This window comes from Dendropsophus ebraccatus, chromosome 13 (genome assembly GCF_027789765.1).
Source record: "Dendropsophus ebraccatus isolate aDenEbr1 chromosome 13, aDenEbr1.pat, whole genome shotgun sequence".
NCBI classification, from domain to species: Eukaryota; Metazoa; Chordata; class Amphibia; order Anura; family Hylidae; genus Dendropsophus; species Dendropsophus ebraccatus.
In genome coordinates this window covers 11,975,560-11,996,385 of record NC_091466.1, presented here as the reverse complement: position 1 = coordinate 11,996,385, position 20,826 = coordinate 11,975,560, and the positions used below count along the sequence as shown (strand labels likewise).

The 20,826-nt window shown below is 47.2% G+C and overlaps 1 protein-coding gene across 1 annotated transcript in view; it reads right to left on the bottom strand.

Annotated features, from left to right (window-relative positions):
• Window positions 1-20,468, bottom strand: part of CA14 (carbonic anhydrase 14) — a 31,482-nt gene extending 11,014 nt beyond the window's left edge. Inside the window, exons 1-3 of the mRNA XM_069949257.1 lie at window positions 20,240-20,468; window positions 10,381-10,401; window positions 4,341-4,520 (exon numbers count right to left, since the gene is read on the bottom strand). Of these exons, the coding sequence (XP_069805358.1) occupies window positions 4,341-4,520; window positions 10,381-10,401; window positions 20,240-20,318 (280 nt within the window). The 5' untranslated portion in view covers window positions 20,319-20,468. The remainder of the gene's footprint in view (window positions 1-4,340; window positions 4,521-10,380; window positions 10,402-20,239) is intronic.
• Window positions 20,469-20,826: the final 358 nt, after the last annotated feature.

Genomic DNA, 20,826 nt, shown 5'->3' with positions numbered 1-20,826 from the left:
GTTATGGTTTGTTTTTCCCCACAATTCGCTTCTTTATGTTCGGCCTAATTTCCATTCCTGTCGGTTCCTTCTTTCTCCCACCTTTCCCTTACGTTGTCGTCGGCCTTTATCAGCGTCCCCTTCCCCCACTCCCCATACGCCGGCTTCTCCTCCTCATTCTAAGCTTTTACACCCTCATTCAATACTACTTTATATCGCTCGCACTTCCAGCTCCCCTGCCACACATTATTCTGTCTTTCACAAAGTGACGATTGTCCCCGTGGCCGCATCTCCTGACAGAGCCTCCCGGCTCCCTCCTCCAGGATCTAGGCCAGCAAAGCCTTTGTCCTCGTCCCCTGTGCCAAGATCAACCAGCGAGCGACATCTCACCAGCCCCGTCTCATCCTGACATATTTCTGATGACTTTACGACGACCTTCTCCCACCCTGTCCTGTCATCAGATCGGTAGACGGGGGAAACGTGAACATGGTCCACCTCGTGGACTCAGCCTGACCCCGACACCTGACACAGCCATCACTCAACACCTCCAAATGTTACATCTGTCCAAACAGCTTCTATTTATAAGAGGCATCCGAGCTGGAAACAATACGAGAGCTGTCCCTATACCTTCCACTAATAGACTGTCACCATTCTCCGTCGGGTGGTCACATGGTATATACATGGGCTTCCCACAGCTCCAGGCTCAGGAGCCTCTACAGTGTTTTGCCCATAAGCCTACACATATCCGGGCCTATGGAAACTCTTGCAATACATTGTCCTAAGGCTTCAATGGGCAGCAATGTTACATGATGGTGTCAGCTTCCTGATCGAACATCAGGAAATCTTAGGTTCGATGGAACTCGAACCTTCTTGAACATTCAGCATTTGATTCCTGATGCCTTCCCGTTTCGTGGGGAAGGTGGAGACTGCCCGAATACCGCTTAGAAAAGAGGGATACAGCCTATTACCTGGCAATACTCCGGCAGTCTCCACCTTCCCCACGGACCTGGAAGGCATCGGGAATCAAATGCTGAATGTTCGAGAAGGATCGCGTTCCATCGAACCTAAGATTTCCCGACGTTCGATCATCTCTACTTCTCTCATGTCTGATCGCAGAACAATAGACTTGGCTGAAGCAAATACAGATAGGATCGACCCCAGGGTAAGGGTGGCCATACACCTACTATGGCTGTCGGTGGGTAATATGGTTTCTCAGGAGCCATTGTTTGTTAGTCCAGGACAGAACTTCTAAAGTATATCAGTAGGTGGCCCAACTAAGAGCATCTCCCATCTCCGCTTCCTGGATGCCATAACTGTGAATAGAAAAAGGGAGGTAGCCCAACTCTTGGCATTACAGCCTCAAGTGCATAGTGCCGAGATGCAGTACCACCTATGGTACATAATCTTATATACCAGGGATGAGGAAACTTCGGCCCGCCAGCTGTTGCAAAACTACAATCCCCATCATGCCTGGACAGCCAAAGCTTCGCTGGTATATACCATGACTATAGTTGAGGTAGTAGATAGACAGTGTAAACCTTATGAGCCATAAATAAAGGGGCCGCTATATACGACAGGATGGACAATTAACCCCAGGCCAAATGTCTGATTCAAGAGCTATGACTGCAGTTTCCTGACTCCATTGTGTGTGGGAACGGCAATCACCAAACAATGAGGATGGTAGATGGTAAATGTGTATGGACAATGCCAAATAAAGCATAGCTTATCATGTGTCCCCCAATAAACCCAAGCTGCCCATTGTAACTACTCTGCAGCTAGTAGATATTGGACGTCTCCTTGGCCCATAAAGGCGGCCATATATCCAGATGGAGACAAGGATCAGGACGTATCATTCAATGCGAGGGAGGGAACCTTTATATTTCATGGTGTATACTTAGAGGGTTGGGGGGAGATTGGAGAGCGTATTTCAACTTGCCAGAAACATTAGGTAAGTGTCATCTGATCCTGGAATTGGCTGATCATGTGATATGTACGGTGGCCTCCAACATCGACCATCGGAAGAGAGTAGGATCAAATCCTCCACATCAATAGTCACATATCTGCCAGTTAATATGAAGACATTAATGTAGATAGTGTTTTATATTCACTTAATTGGAAGGGGGGGGGCAGAGAAGCCATGTTGTCTTTAGCTTTCGACCTGTGACAATAAAACATCTTTTAACATTTAGAGGGGCTGTCTCACCAAGACATCTTATTTCCATTCGCAATTTTAGAGCATTTGGAGGGGATAGGATTCTTTATTTTCCACCAGTGAAATCTCATGTCAGTACTATGGGACCATCAGAACGTCCAACAAACGACCCTCGCTCCTAAATTTTAATCTGTTTCGAGTGGTTCTCATCAGTAGACAATGTTTACTCTTGCCCAAAATAACCATGAGCAGATGTATGGGGTCAGCTTAAATGACTAGAGGCCAGGGGGCACCTCAGGGCATGACCTTTAATTGCGGTGCCACAACCAAAGTTGCAGTTGACCTTTTGTTTCCTTACAAACCATGGAGGTTGAGACATGGAAGAATGAGTTATTGTCGGTGAAGTATGAGCAGCATGGAGATGATGGCCAAGAAAAGCCTCCAGAGCTTCATTCAGAATATGTATGGTCACATATAATACCTCCAAATGTTATGTATTGATCACTATGGATTGTTGCAAAGTTAGATTTGCTAACAAGAAGTTGTAGTTTGCAAGGGACCCCCCCCCCCCTAACGTTTTAGACCACCAATAGAGGGAAAGGACAGTTACACACTTTAAAGGAGAAGTCCGTCAGACTATAAAATCCGGCAGGGGAAAAATTGATTACAAGTACGAACCTACCTCTCCCCGTGCCTGTGGTGAGCGGTGGGATCGGCTGAAAGTCGTCATGACGTCATGACTTGGGGGGGGGGGGGGGGCGGTTGGTAATGGCCTCTTCTGGCTGATGGACTGGCCACTCAGCCAATCAGTGACTGGAGCTTCTTCCCATCCCAGTCACTAGATGTAGAAAAGAGGGCACTTCTGTGGGTCGGTGGTGCTCGAGGTGGAGATAGCCAGACAGTTAGTAGAGAGGACCCGGCACTCACCAAATTAGTTCTGCTATTTTATTGTAGTTTGCCAAAACGCGTCCTGTATGTACCTGATCTTACCTGCACTACAATAAAATAGCAGAACTAATTTGGTGAGTGGCGGGTCTTCTTTACTACCCGTCCCAGTCACTGGATGGCTGAGCTGTCAGTCTATAAGCTGGGTCGTGATGTGTCAGCTCGAGGTAGAGATAGCCAGTGGTGCTTGAGGTGGAGATAGCCAGACAGTTAGTAGAGAGGACCCGGAACTCACCAAATTAGTTCTGCTATTATATTGTAGTGCAGGTAAGATCAGGTACATACAGGATACATTTCGGCCAAGCATGGCCTTCATCAGCTAAGTGGTACTACGGAAACGGTCGTACCACTACCGAAACGGTAGTGCTTGGTGGTAGTACCGCTGAGCTGATGCAGGACATGCTTGGCCAAAATGTGTCCTGTATGGTCCTGATCTTACCTGCACTACAATAAAATAGCAGAATTAATTTGGTGAGTGCCGGGTCTTCTCTACTACCCGTCCCAGTCACTGGATGGCTGAGCTGCCGGTCTATCAGCTGAGTCATGATGTGTCAGCTCCAGAGATCCCAGAGCCCACAGGAGTCCTGCGGCCAGTCCCTCCGCTCATCGCGGGCACAGGGTAAGGCCAGTTAAAAATTGTAATCAATTCCCCCCCCTGCCCCTGCCGGATGCTAGATTTTATAATCAGCCAGACTGATATATATAAAATATAGATTTCATACAAAAAGTGCACCACCCCTGTGCATGGGCTCTGTGTGGTATTGCAGTTTAGCCCATCACTTCAATTCAGCAAGGTTGCATCACTAGGGACAAACTGGGCAAAAAAACAAAGGGGGGGGGGGCTGTCTCTTGAAAAAAGCAGCCATGTTTTTCTAATTCTATGCAAACCCTTTAAAACAAATTGTATAAATTCCATTTTGTATCACGGCTCAGAAGAAAATCCATTAGAGATCTGGACGGGAGCCATGTGGTGGGTGTAACATATTCATTCAGTCTCCGCTGCCTCCTGGAGTCGATGACAAAGCATCTTTATCCCCGCCAAATGATATAGCTTTCGGGTTGGTATGGAAAATGAGATATCAATCAGAATTTGTGGGAAAACACCTCAAATCACAATGAGCGTCCGGTTATCTCACTGCAGCTATTCCTAAGTATTATGTAATATTATACAAAACACAAGAATACATGGAGTAATAGAGCCCATATAATACCGCCATAGATCTCCAGAATAATGGCGCCATATAGAGGACACATGAGGAGTTACCTGTGTGACCGTTGTTAGTGAGGATAAAGGGGGCACCGCCTGGGGTGCTGTACCCCTCTGGACGGATGGGAGGTAAGGAGCCGTTATAGGACACTGCTGTAGTCTTTATATTGATGGGTGACTGGGCCGCTCCTCCACAATCAGGATAAGACTGGGCCCAATGTTCCTGCCCATGGTCACCTGGGGAAGAAAAGCAGAAAATCACTCAGTACATAAAGACATAGGGTTAACACCCAATTGTCTATGCAGCCACCAAATGTGAGGGAAGAGAAGCGAGGAGAGGAAGCAAAAAGAGAAGATAGAAAAGAGGAAAGAGGCAAAGAGAAGGAAGAGAAATTGCTATGGGAAAGAGGGGAGAGGGGAAAGAGAAGAAGGTATGGGGAAGAGAGGAGAGGGGAAAGAGAAGAGGGTATGGGGAAGAGAGGAGAGAAAAGAGAGGAGAGGAAAAGATAAGATAGAAAAGAGGAGAGGCTAGAAAAGAGGAGAGGCTAGGAAAAAGAAGAGAAGAAGCTATGGGGGAAGAGAGGAGAAAGAGAAGAGGGTATGGGGAAGAGAGGAAAAGGGAAAGCGGAAGAGAAAAGAGGAGAGAGGCAAGGAAAAAGAAGAGAAGAAGCTATGGGGAATAGAGGAGAAAGATAAGAGGGTATAGAGAGGGCAAAGAAGAAAGAGAAGAGGCTATGGGGAAGAGAGGAGAGGGAAAGGATAAGAGGGTATAGAGAGTAGAGAATAAAGAGAGAAGGAAATGGGGAAGAGAAGAGAGGGGAAAAAGGGAAGAGAAGAGGCTATGAGGAAGAGAGGAAAGGAGGAGGAGAGAAGGATATGGGGAAGAGAGGAGAGGGGAAAGAGGGAAGAGAAGAGGCTATGGGCATGAGGGGGGAAGAAGGAAGAGAAGAGGCTATGACAAAGAGGAGAGAGAAAAAAGGAAAGAGGGCAGAGGAGAGAGAAGGGAAGAAAGGAGAGAGTAAAATGAAGATGGAAATAAGAGAGGGGAGAGGAGAAGAAGAGATGGGATAGGAGAGAGGGAAAAGGAGAGAAGAGGGAAGAGAGAAGAAGGCAAAGAGAAGGTAGGGGAAAGGACAGAGGGAAGAGAGAAGAAGGCAAAGAGAAGGTAGGGGAAAGGACAGAGGGAAGAGAGAAGAAGGCAAAGAGAAGGTAGGGGAAAGGACAGAGGGAAGAGAGAAGAAGGCAAAGAGAAGGTAGGGGAAAGGACAGAGGGAAGAGAAGAGAGGGAAAAGAAAGGGCTATGGGGAAGAGGAAACAGGAAAGGAGAGGAGACAGGGAAGAGGAGAGGCTATGGGGAACAGGAAACAGGAAAGGAGAGGAGACAGGGAAGAGGAGAGGCTATGGGGAAGAGAAGAGAGGAGAGGAGACGGAAGAGGAGAGGCTATGGGGAAGAGAGGAGCGGAGAGGAGACGGAAGAGGAGAGGCTATGGGGAAGAGAAGAGAGGAGCGGAGAGGAGACGGAAGAGGAGAGGCTATGGGGAAGAGAAGAGAGGAGCGGAGAGGAGACGGAAGAGGAGAGGCTATGGGGAAGAGAAGAGAGGAGACGGAAGAGGAGAGGCTATGGGGAAGAGAAGAGAGGAGAGGAGACGGAAGAGGAGAGGCTATAGGGAAGAGAAGAGAGTGAAGAAAAGTTGGGAAAGAATAGACATCTATCACCTAGAGCACAGCCCTCTCTCCTTCCCCTGAACCCTCTCTTGGACGTCAGCCCAGATGGCCACTATGATGTACATCCGTCCTGTACTATGTATAGATCTATTTATATCTCTTCCTTCCATGCCTGGCAGTAGAGGCGGTGCGGTCACAGGTAACACTCGCTGAGTCAGTACAGCACGGAGCATTCCTCTAACACTCATAAGGCATACATTAAGTGACACACTACAAATGGTAAGTATAATAGTATCCTTAAAGGGGAACTCCACCTGATATTGGAAGTCCATGTTTTAGGTAAGTGTGTATATTATAGATACTCGGGGTGTGGACTGGGCACTTTCCTCTATGATTTCATCCCCTTTTGGCAATGAGAAATGTCGCCACCAGAGGCGTTTTTTATCACAAAGTATTTCTCAGCCATCAGTTGTAATGTGTGAGGAAACATGGCAGCAGGTGTTCCATTTCCCTGCAGCACTACCACTGGAGAAATGAGGTATTACACATTGACTATGCAAATCTGTGTGTCAATCATGTAACACAGGACAGGACGGGTCCTCCAGAGCAAGAGACACTCTGTATAGCCAAGAGATGAGGATCCAGAACAGAGGAAGACAGGGTATAATAAAGTGGAGCTCCCCTTTAATATATTCTCTAAATCCAAGTGGGAAGTATCCCCCCCCCCCCCTCTGTTGAGCTTTCTATATTCCCCTGACATGTAACGAAGGGTGCGATTATGTGAATCAGGCGCCCGAAGAGACATCACAGAAACAAATGAAGCAACCTTACAATTTAGAAGAACAGGAACATGAAAATTATTGGCTTCCTTATAACGTGAAGGACAGTGTGTGACCCGGGCAGAGAGGAGGGGGCCCCTCCATTGTGTGTGTGTGTGGGGGGGGGGGGGGGACTATTATTTAGTCTATTTATTCTCCTAGTGATAGGACTCGATAGTTCAGTAAGGACAAGGTGTAGGATGGGAGGTCAGAAAACTATACAGCAAACAGCAGGTTATCCAGCAGCACAGAGTATTTCAGGAAACGGAGTGAGCTGTCCACTCATGTGATGATGTCAGGGAGGACAGGGTGTGATGGGGCAGTGTCATGGAGTACAAAGTAGCAGGGGCCCCTCAGCACAGAGTATTTCAGGAAAGGGTCATAGAGGGGTAGTGATCTGTCCACTCATGTGAGTGGTGACAAGTAACAAGATGGCAACTGTAGAAGAAGGAAGCTCCTCCAGGAGTGCAGAGTATTTCAGGAGAGGATATGGAGGGTGCGGTGACTGAGCTGCCCACTGATATGAGGTCACCAAGGGCAGCGTCATGAGGTGAGGAGGTGAATGGAGATGTATGGGAAATCAGATAACAGGAGCAAGATCCACCTGCAGCACAGAGTATTTCAGGAGAGGATCATGATGAGGTAGTAACCTGTCTATTCATATATTGTAAGTAAGAACAGAGGAGGAAAATGGAGGCAGATAGACAGTGTAAGGGTATGTTCATTTGGAGAAATCCACGCGGAGTAGTTTCCAAGGATTCAGTCATTCACCCCCCCACCCCCCACCCCCGCTCACGGCCGTGCGCATCTTTGCCCGTGCCAGGGTAATTCTTTGGATGGATGGCGGAATCTGCCCGACTATAGAATAGAGTCTATGGCACAGGCGGGGATGCGCGCAGCCTTGAGCGGGGGCGAGTGACGGAATCCATGGGAACTTCTCCCCGTGGATTCCTTAGTGTGAACATACCCTCAGGAGCAGGGTCCTACAGCAGCACAGAGTATTTCAGGAGAGGATCATGATGAGGTCGTAACCTGTCTATTCATATGTTGTTAGTAGGGACAGGGCTGCATGTAAGAGGAGGAAAATGGAGGCAGATAGACAGTGTAAGGAGCTAGGTCATACAGCAGCACAGAGTATTTCAGGAGAGGATGATATCTATTCAGATGATGTCACTGAGGAGAGCTGCACGATGTGAGGAGGGGGACACATTGTAAACCCTTGTACTGTGAAGCCCCTGTGATGTAATAGAATGCACCCGTAGCCATTATACAAGGGTCTCGTGATAACACTTCTACAATAGTCTTTTTACATCCCATTGTGCTATAGAGGTGCCAATCTAATCTGAATGGTGCCCCTCCCCCCCATGTACGCAGCCCACCTTATAACCTCTTCTTCCAATGTCTATTCAATAGGAATTTCTTGGGAAAATCCAACACCAAGCGTCATCCCCCCTCTCTCTCTGTGTCCCGTCCAAGTTTTTATGGTTGCCCTCCAATTCTTGCATTGTTTATGTTGGCACTGATTGAGTAGGGGGCATACAGTTTATGGCCGGTGGGCCATTTACATCTGAATGGAGCCCTTTCTCTCTGGGCTAATCTGAATTCATGAGATAATCCCTGACTTGTAAAGCAATAGAAACTTGGCCCCTTGTGAAGCCTCAGCCCCCCCTTCCCCCAGTATCTATGATATACTCAGGCCTAGAACGGCACTCCTACTGCGGCATGTCCATGGGACATCCTGACTCCCAATCACCTTCACAAGGGTGTCCTAAATATAGATGTCGGCCAAAAATAGCGCCAGGACGTGTCACACCGTAGGCCAGATACCAAGAGGTCTGGAGAGATAATAGAGGAAGTGCTTAGACAACGGACAACGGACAACGGAGTATTGTCATTCAACCATGTACAAGTGGATCGGCGTCTGTTACACGGATCCGTCACATGACTTATCGAAAAGTGAACGTCACATGACTGATCACTGCTCGTCAAAAACTAGAACAAAATGCAGAAGCTTACCGTACCTTGTAAATTAAGAGGGTAAGTAGCAGCCAGGTGCTGATATTGAAATGCCCCGGACTGACTGACCATGAGAAGAGATGATCGAACAGCGGAAAATCTTAGGTTCTATAGAACTCAAACCTTGTCAAACCTTCCACATTTGATTCCCTATGCCTTCCCGGTCCGTGGGGAAGGAGAAGACAGACCGAGTACCGCCTGGAATTCCAGGATTCAGCCTAGGTAATAGCCTGGCGGTACCAGGGCTGTCTCCTCTTTCCCAACGGACCAGGAAGGCATCGGGAATCAAATGCGGAAGGTTCGACAAGGTTCGAGTTCTATAGAACCTAAGATTTTCCACTGTTCGATCATCTCTAACCATGAGCAGGTGTGACCACTTCTATAAAAGCAGACGTTTTGGCCAGTCTGGACTGTTCACACAATGTCAAGGAGGAAAGACACCAACAATAATCATAGAAGAGCAATTGTTGCTGCCTATCAACCTAGGAAGGATTATAAGGTCATTTCCAAAGTTCATCGTTCCACATTCAGAAGTGAACGTCTCAGCAATTTCTCCGCAAGGTCAGATCGTGTAATGCTCAGCCACATCCCAGACTCCTCTGACCTCTGGCAGAAAAGTCAAGTGAAGATATGTAGCCATAATACTCCACCATGTTTGGCAAAAACCAAACGCAACTTGCTGGCGGAGGGTGAGGATGTTGTTGTGCAGCCACATGACTTGTGAGTCAACCATGAACCATGGAGATCTGTGTGTAATCCACAAACCTCAATGACCTGGAGTAATGTAGGCTGGTCAGAACTCCTCCAGAACCACGTGAGACAATGATAAAGTCATACAGAAACCATTACTCCAGGTTATTGCTTTTAGACTACGTCTAGTTTCTATAAACTAGACGTAGTCTCTCACACATGGTATTGCCGCTTTACCCCATTTTTGTGGGATTCTTCGTGTTGTAGTTGCCTAATGTCAGGACCTTCTGATGACCAGATGTTTATTTTTTTATGCCCCAATAAGTGAAACCATAGAATTGGAAGCAGGTGGACTGTAACCTTAGGCCATTATGTAGTCCAGAGAAACGGGGCCTTAAGGCGACCTTTACACAGGTCCGATCTGCTGCAAATTTTACACCTAGATTTGCGAGCAAAAACAATCGGCAATGTATTAGATTGCCACCTGCGTGGTAAATGAGCAAAAGCTGATGGACAGTATTAGGAACGTTCACCTTGTGTAGAACTATGAGGTCCAGCTAGTCTTGGAATAGACACAGCTCCGACCACCATCATCTCTCCAGACCTTTAGTCACCCTTGGACACTGCCCAAAGATCTAGAAGAATATTCCGTTCTGACTGGTGCCAAGGGGGTTGCTGCCCAGTCCTGTCATTCTGGAAGCTGGTGGTGATCCAAGCTCATGGTCTCCACCAGCATGACCTTCTAACACGTAGTAGTGACATGTGAGATCATATCTGGCTGTGTCTCTCTTTTACAAGGTTGGTCAACCCCATTGCTGGTCATCTCTGCTCTATTGTGGTCCATGGCATCTTCTTCTACCTCCACATAAGGTATATACAATTTGAGTAGATAAAACATCACATCTTACCTGTATATGTCCACGAGGAACCTGGGGGTAAAGAACAAAAAATTCTGGTTATATTCTTCGCAAATATCAAATTTCTAGGTTCTACCATAGATGACATCAGAAGAACGACCACAAACAAGGAGGTTTTTCTTCTTTAACACTTATGACGATGTAAATGACGGCTTTATAGCTACAGCCTGACGCTGAGTGACCAGTTACTACGTACAATGATATTGTCAGGTTACCACATTTGTTACCAATAGATGTTCATTGATTCATGTTACCTCAAATGTCGACCCTAAGGCTATGTTCACACTGCATATGAGTCCGGCCGTAGTTCGTATGCCGCCGTACATGTGCGGCTGAAACTACGGGCGTGGGAAAAATCGACATGCGGCCGGATGCTTACGCACCGCGAACATACGCCAGTAGTACAGTTATGCTTCCCTAGCTTGTTTCGAAGCGATCTGAAGCAGGTCATTTACCTGGAAATCCTCGCCCAGCCCAATAAAACTCACAGAACCTTTTGGATCGAAAAATCAAGTTCAATTTGGCTGAAATAAGTACTTCGTACGGGACCGCATGGTAATCCACGGCCGTGAGTTGGAACATTTCCGTCCTCAAACAATGGTCTTGTTCATTTTTCACGGCGCCGTATACGATCCGGCCGTAAGCTCATACGTAGTGTACATTGTGCGGCCGTATATCATATACTTTCAAGCGAACGCATCAACCTCAAAACTACGTGCGTATATTCGCGGTTTGCACTACGGACGGATTCATACGCAGTGTGAACATAGCCTGAGAGGTGTTTTTGCCCTCTGACCCTTGATATCTATAATGGCTTTATAGCACACAGGCTGACATTGAGAGTACAAATAGGCAACTTACTGTCACCATGTTTCTTACCAGTGGATGCCCATCGATTTCAATTACCTTGACCCTTTAAGGTGTTTCTTGATTTCTTTGAAACTTCTGATGATGTAAATGCTGGATTTACAGCACACAGCCTGACATTGAGAGACCACTTATTGCGGTGATTACATTTTTACTAAGTAAAGTGATTATGGACGACTCGCGGTGGGAAATTCTACCCTCCTCACTTTTAGTGAATCACAGTTGTACTTGGTGCATAGAGTCTATAGGGCTCCTGCATTCCTACACAAGATTCCTGTACGTGCTGACTCACTATGCTGGCTTGACCCATCGGGGGGGGGGGGGGGGGGGGGGGGGGGGGGAGTACCCAGAGCTACCCTCTTGGAAATTGGTAGAATTTCCATGTATAGTCTGATAATTTCTCCTGCCCCTATAATTGCCCTGTAAAATGCTGTGGGAAAGCAGATGCCCCGGGGATTTGGAGGAGCTAGATGTATGGAGACATGGCGGGACTGGTATATTTTGTTAGTATGATGATGATTTGCTGACTGGTATACTGTTCCTGTCAGTTCTGTCTATATTGGGACTTGTTGCTTATCTGTTACGGGAAAGGGAAGCGAGAAAGAAAAAACAACAACTATGAACGGCTCTGTGATGGTTTATAAAGGTTCTATTACACGGAATGGGCCGTTCTTGGCCGATTACCGACTGTTCAGGCTGATAATCGTTCAGTGTAATAGGCAATGATCAGCGGATATGCACTGATCGTGGTCCTTCAACAGATCAGGATTCTGTCAGCGATAGTCTGCAGTGTGTGGCCCTGCGCAATGGGCAGCCCGCATGATCTAAGGATTGTCCGGATGGCCCGTCTCACTGTCTATGCTTGTAACAGCACTGACAGCAAGCGGGGAACAAGGGGGAGGCAAGAGCTATACTGAGGCTTGCTTAAAGGGGTACTCCTGGTGGGAGACCTTTTTTCAGTATCATGTCAACTTACCTCCCCCGGCTCCAGCACTGGGGCCTGTATCATGCCGCTCTGGTTCCTGGTCTGAGACGGGGCTTGAGATGTGACGTTCCAAGCCTGCTCTGCCATTCAGCTGAATGGTAGAGCGCCCCTTCTCGGACCAGGAAGTGTGACGTGGGCCCCAGCGCTGGAGTCGGGGAGGTAGGTGGACGTCATTGTCTTCATTCACCCATCTACTTAAAAAAGGCCTCTGACCAGGAGTACCCCTTTAATAAGAATGATCTGATTTTAAGACTTCTCACGGCCATGTGTCTTACCAATGTATACCCACTGATTTATATTACCCCAAAGCCCTAGCAGGTCATAGGAAATAGCCCACCCCTCAAAAGTACGTACAAAGATGTAAATAGTGGCTTTACAGCCTGCAGCTGGACATTGAGAGATCAAAAAAATTTTTATAATTTCCCAAGTGGTCATGTTTTTTATTGGGAACTGTATACTGGGTTGATGCCCATCACCTCGGGATAGACAATAGCAATGGTGGACCCTCTATAATACAACAACACTGTGCTCTATGATAACATTTGCATGTTTGCTCCCCCCCATCATGGTGCCCCTTCAGCTTGGAGATCCCACATGGCCTAGCCTTGCCACTAGATGGTGTCAGTGAGAGCCGAGTACTAAATCCATGGATTTCCCTTCCTTCAGGAGCAGCGTCCCCACTGGTCTCCTGTCCGGGCCTAGTAAATGATCAGTCAGGTGACATATTACATACAATGGCTCAGCTATTCCAGTACGTGTTGCTTAGTTTGAGTATAATCCAGCGATGTTAATGACAGACTGACGGCTGGATCTAGGTGCTGGGATTTTTCTTGGTTATTGTCAGTTCTGGGCCTGTCTAGCTGCATATGCGGGAGGGGTGACCCAAAGCCGGGCGAGGAGGATAGAAGTTGTCCAGACCAGACACCACTACAAGTAATGATAAGTATTAATGATTTACACACTACGGGGATGGCTAAGAATACTTTACTCATTGGCATAAACAACGACTGATATTGTGCTTACCTCCTCCCCCACCTCTAACTACTGGACAAAGGATAACCAGGGCCGATCTATTGTAGAGGTGACAGGACGGCTATCCCCCTATATGCTGGGCTCAGCTGACCACTCATGTGCTCTAAGCGGTAACACCGGACGTACACATATGCTATCTGTAGGGTGAACGCTCCTCCCAGTCCCACCGTACACATACACGTTCCTCCCAGTCCCACCGTACACATACACGTTCCTCCCAGTCCCACCGTACACATACACGTTCCCCCCAGTCCCACCGTACACATACACGTTCCTCCCAGTCCCACCGTACACATACACGTTCCTCCCAGTCCCACCGTACACATACACGTTCCCCCCAGTCCCACCGTACACATACACGTTCCCCCCAGTCCCACCGTACACATACACGTTCCTCCCAGTCCCACTGTACACATACACGTTCCTCCCAGTCCCACCATACACATACACGTTCCTCCCAGTCCCACCGTACACATACACGTTCCTCCCAGTCCCACCGTACACATACACGTTCCTCCCAGTCCCACCGTACACATACACGTTCCTCCCAGTCCCACCGTACACATACACGTTCCTCCCAGTCCCACCGTACACATACACGTTCCTCCCAGTCCCACCGTACACATACACGTTCCTCCCAGTCCCACCGTATACATACACGTTCCTCCCAGTCCCACCGTACACATACACGTTCCTCCCAGTCCCACCGTACACATACACGTTCCTCCCAGTCCCACCATACACATACACGTTCCTCCCAGTCCCACCGTACACATACACGTTCCTCCCAGTCCCACCGTACACATACACGTTCTTCTCAGTCCCACCATACACGTTCCTCCCAGTCCCACCATACACGTTCCTCCCAGTCCCACCATACACATACACGTTCCTCCCAGTCCCACCGTACACATACACGTTCCTCCCAGTCCCACCAGACACATACACGTTCCTCCCAGTCCCACCATACACATACATGTTCCTCCCAGTCCCACCGTACACATACCTCCCAGTCCCACCATACACATACACGTTCCTCCCAGTCCCACCATACATATACACGTTTCTCCCAGTCCCACCATACACATACACGTTCCTCCCAGTCCCACCGTACACATACACGTTCCTCCCAGTCCCACCGTACAAATACACATTCCTCACAGTCCCACCGTACACATACACGTTCCTCCCAGTCCCACTGTACACATACACGTTCCTCCCAGTCCCACCAGACACATACACGTTCCTCCCAGTCCCACCATACACATACACGTTCCTCCCAGTCCCACCGTACACATACACGTTCCTCCCAGTCCCACCATACACATACACGTTCCTCCCAGTCCCACCGTACACATACACGTTCCTCCCAGTCCCACCAGACACATACACGTTCCTCCCAGTCCCACCAGACACATACACGTTCCTCTCAGTCCCACCGTACACATACACGTTCCTCCCAGTCCCACCATACACGTTCCTCCCAGTCCCATCATACACATACACGTTCCTCCCAGGCCCACCGTACACATACACGTTCCTCCCAGTCCCACCGTACACATACACGTTCCTCCCAGTCCCACCGTACACATACACGTTCCTCCCAGTCCCACCAGACACATACACGTTCCTCTCAGTCCCACCGTACACATACACGTTCCTCCCAGTCCCACCGTACACATACACGTTCCTCCCAGTCCCACCAGACACATACACGTTCCTCTCAGTCCCACCGTACACATACACGTTCCTCCCAGTCCCACATACACGTTCCTCCCAGTCCCACCATACACGTTCCTCCCAGTCCCACCATACACATACACGTTCCTCCCAGTCCCACCATACACGTTCCTCCCAGTCCCACCATACACATACACGTTCCTCTCAGTCCCACCGTACACATACACGTTCCTCCCAGTCCCACATACACGTTCCTCCCAGTCCCACCATACACGTTCCTCCCAGTCCCACCATACACATACACGTTCCTCCAGTCCCACCATACACATACACGTTCTGCTCTGCCGAGTGTGCAGGTGTTTTGAACCACTTTCTCTCCCTTAGAAGCGGATTGGTCACGTGAAGTCCAAAATGTCTGATCCTTCCCTATGGGGATGCCCCATACACATTAGATACTTGCCAGCTCTACCAAATTCTTGGGTTTTGACCATCGTTCTAGCTGCTCAGCAGACAGTATTACATATATTAGGCTTAGATACAGCTGCTCAGCAGACAGTATTACATATATTAGGCTTAGATACAGCAGTTCAGCAGACAGTATAATATATAAGGCTTAGATACAGCAGTTCAGCAGACTGTATGACATATATTAGGCTTAGATACAGCAGTTCAGCACAGTATCACATATATTAGGCTTAGATACAGCAGTTCAGTAGACATTATCACACAGAATAGGCTTAGATACAGCAGTTCAGCAGATTGTATGACACAGTATAGGCCTATACACCAGTTCAGCAGACATTATCGCCTAAAATAGGCTTAGATACACCAGTCATCATTACACACGATAGGCTTAGATACACAGGCTCAGCTGACAGTATCAGACATAATAGGCTTAGATACAGCAGTTCAGCAGACAGTATCACACAGAATAGGCTTAGGTACACCAGTTCAGCAGACAGTATCGCCCATAGTAGGCTTAGATACACCAGTCCAGCAAACATCATTACACACGATAGGCTTAGATACACAGGCTCAGCAGACACTATCACACATAATAGGCTTAGATACAGCAGTTCAGCAGACAGTATCACATATCATAGGCTCAGATACACCAGTTGGGCAGATAATATCGAGCATGATTTAGGTTTAGATGCACAAGCTCAGCTTAGATACATTGCTCCTTAAAAAGCAATATCATAGATCCTAGGCTTAGATACACCAACAATATCACACATGATGGGCTTAGATACATCGGAGTGACTTTTTGTATCCTTGGGTATAACTGGTGGTGGAGGTGAGATGAGCGGGGAGGACACTATGGAGAATAATGTGACTTATTGGGAGAAGCAGAGCGGCCCGTCCTCTCCCCCATGTGCCTCCCTGGCATACCAGCCACTTTCCCACACAACACAATGGGGTGGCATCATTATGAATGGACAGAGACCATCTGGCCGGGCCCCAGCGGCACTGACTGTACACGCTCATCTCCTCATAGCTCACGTGTCTCCTGCCGGGGGTGAAGGGGGGCACATTCTATCAACTATATTAAAGGGTTAAACATGAAAAGTTCTGCAGCAACTGGAAATGAAACTTCTTGTCGCCCATAGCAACCAATTTTAAAATTCAAATTCTGATTTTGAAAAATAAAAAGCTGCGATGTGATTGGTTCCTAAACGCGACAGCAGTTTTCAGGATAGTCCTTAAAGTAATCCTGCAGCCGGGTAGGCGGGGTCTCAGCCTCAGCCCTGGAGGACCCCTTTAAGGGAACGCTGAGAAGTTTCAAAGTTTAATCCGTCCCCTCCCTAAGATCGGAAAGTTTAATCTCCCTGACGACAGAACGTTAATTAAGACTCCTTGAAGATTAAAGTCTGGAAGAACACGAGGGGCCGCACGTTATATACAGTATATACCAGGAGGGGCCACACATTATAAACAGTATATACCAGGAGGGTCCGTACGTTATATACAGTATATACCAGGAGGGGCCGTACGTTATATACAGTATATACCACAAGGGTCTGTACATTATATACAGTATATACCACAAGGGGCCGTACGTTATATACAGTATATACCAGGAGAGGTCGTACGTTATATACAGTATATACCAGGAGGGGCCGTACTTTATATACAGTATATACCAGGGGAGGTCGTACGTTATATACAGTATATACCAGGAGGGGCTGCACATTATAAACAGTATATACCAGGAGGGTCCGTACGTTATATACAGTATATACCACAAGGGTCCGTACGTTATATACAGTATATACCAGGGGAAGTCGTACGTTATATACAGTATATACCAGGAGGGGCCGTACGTTATATACAGTATATACCAGGAGGGGCTGTACGTTATATACAGTATATACCAGGAGGGGCTGCACATTATAAACAGTATATACCAGGAGGGGCCGTACGTTATATACAGTATATACCAGGAGGGGCCGTACGTTATATACAGTATATACCAGGAGAGGCCGTACGTTATATACAGTATATACCAGGAGAGGCCGTACGTTATATACAGTATATACCACAAGGGTCCGTACGTTATATACAGTATATACCAGGAGAGGTCGTACGTTATATACAGTATATACCACAAGGGGCTGTACTTTATATACAGTATATACCAGGAGGGGCCGTACATTATATACAGTATATACCACAAGGGTCCGTACGTTATATACAGTATATACCACAAGGGTCCGTACGTTATATACAGTATATACCAGGAGAGGCCATACATTATATACAGTATATACCAGGAGGGGCCGTACGTTATATACAGTATATACCACAAGGGTCCGTACGTTACATACAGTATATACCACAAGGGTCCGTACGTTACATACAGTATATACCAGGAGAGGCCATACATTATATACAGTATATACCAGGAGAGGCTATACATTATATACAGTATATACCAGGAGGGGCCGTACGTTATATACAGTATATACCACAAGGGGCCGTACGTTATATACAGTATATACCAGGAGAGGCCATACGTTATATACAGTATATACCACAAGGGGCCATACATTATATACAGTATATACCAGGAGGGGCCGTACGTTATATACAGTATATACCAGGAGGGGCCGTACGTTATATACAGTATATACCAGGAGGGGCTGCACATTATAAACAGTATATACCAGGAGGGGCCGTACGTTATATACAGTATATACCAGGAGGGGCCGTACGTTATATACAGTATATACCAGGAGAGGCCGTACGTTATATACAATATATACCAGGAGAGGCCGTACGTTATATACAGTATATACCACAAGGGTCCGTACGTTATATACAGTATATACCAGGAGAGGTCGTACGTTATATACAGTATATACCACAAGGGGCTGTACTTTATATACAGTATATACCAGGAGGGGCCGTACATTATATACAGTATATACCACAAGGGTCCGTACGTTATATACAGTATATACCACAAGGGTCCGTACGTTATATACAGTATATACCAGGAGAGGCCATACATTATATACAGTATATACCAGGAGGGGCCGTACGTTATATACAGTATATACCACAAGGGTCCGTACGTTACATACAGTATATACCACAAGGGTCCGTACGTTACATACAGTATATACCAGGAGAGGCCATACATTATATACAGTATATACCAGGAGAGGCTATACATTATATACAGTATATACCAGGAGGGGCCGTACGTTATATACAGTATATACCACAAGGGGCCGTACGTTATATACAGTATATACCAGGAGAGGCCATACGTTATATACAGTATATACCACAAGGGGCCATACATTATATACAGTATATACCAGGAGGGGCCGTACGTTATATACAGTATATACCAGGAGGGGCCGTACGTTATATACAGTATATACCAGGAGGGGCTGCACATTATAAACAGTATATACCAGGAGGGGCCGTACGTTATATACAGTATATACCAGGAGGGGCCGTACGTTATATACAGTATATACCAGGAGAGGCCGTACGTTATATACAGTATATACCAGGAGGGGCCGTACGTTATATACAGTATATACCACAAGGGTCCGTACGTTATATACAGTATATACCAGGAGAGGTCGTACGTTATATACAGTATATACCAGGAGTGGCTGTACATTATAAACAGTATATACCAGGAGGGGCCGTACGTTATATACAGTATATACCACAAGGGTCCGTACGTTATATACAGTATATACCACAAGGGTCCGTACGTTATATACAGTATATACCAGGAGAGGCCATACATTATATACAGTATATACCAGGAGGGGCCGTACGTTATATACAGTATATACCACAAGGGTCCGTACGTTACATACAGTATATACCACAAGGGTCCGTACGTTACATACAGTATATACCAGGAGAGGCCATACATTATATACAGTATATACCAGGAGAGGCTATACATTATATACAGTATATACCAGGAGGGGCCGTACGTTATATACAGTATATACCACAAGGGGCCGTACGTTATATACAGTATATACCAGGAGAGGCCATACGTTATATACAGTATATACCACAAGGGGCCATACATTATATACAGTATATACCACAAGGGGCCACACAGTATATACCAGGAGAGGCCGTACATTATATACAGTATATACCACAAGGGGCCATACATTATACACAGTATATACCACAAGGGGCCGTACATTATACACAGTATATACCACAAGGGGCCGTACATTATACACAGTATGTACCACAAGGGGCCGTACATTATATACAGTATATACCAGGAGAGGGATGTAAATACGGGGACGTATATACGGTATAAGGGCAATGAGAAACACGTTGGTTCCATGTCTTACTTCCATTAGTATCCGGCAAAGCTGGGTGATGAGCGATACGCCATTCTGGAGCCTGGGAAAGCAGGGTAACTGTATATCTACCTTGTGGGGCTTCATAGAAATGTCTCAGCTGTGTGACAGGTGCATGGAGATGTCTCACCATGAGCTGTGTCACCCAGGAGACTTCCTCGGTCCCTTGTGCACTTGTGAATGTAGCCTAGTGTGTAATCCGTGTGCTGTGCGGCGAAAATGTGAGGATGAAGCCATGCGGATGTAGCAGAGCTGGATGTGTCACCGAGCTGAGGGCACTGGGGTCACCTGTAGTCTTACGGAGAAGTACAGGATTGGGATAGAAGTGTATAAGCTGGGACGCATCACACAGTCAGCTCTGCTACATCTGCACATGTGAAGGAGAAGTCGTCCTGAAGGACAGAGACAATGTGACATGCGTGCCTACCTGCTGACTGAGCGATCCTCAGGAGGAATATATAGGACGCCAGCAATCTATAGATCCCATAGGTGCTGCGGGCAGACATGACGGCGGTGCTGCTGGGGAGGGGGGGGTCCTGGCGTCCAGGGGATTGCTCCTCCGCTGATCACACTATGACAAGGAGTTTTCTGGTCCAGCAGCTTGTAAACTCCAACCTCATCGAAACTCCCAGCGTCTTCTCAGCACCACACGGCATTTATAAGGTGGTCCTGAGGGGCAGAGTCTGAGGGACGGGGCTGGGGGCCAATCAGCTAGAGGAGCCCCGGAGGAGCTGCCGCTGCTGCTGTGTAACTGCTGGCCACAGTGTCAGGGGGGCACCCTGCTGATCACACTACACTATATACACTATATACACCCTGCTGATCACACTACACTATATACACCCTGCTGATCACACTACACTATATACACCCTGCTGATCACACTACACTATATACACTATATACACCCTGCTGATCACACTACACTATATACACCCTGCTGATCACACTACACTATATACACCCTGCTGATCACACTACACTATATACACTATATACACCCTGCTGATCACA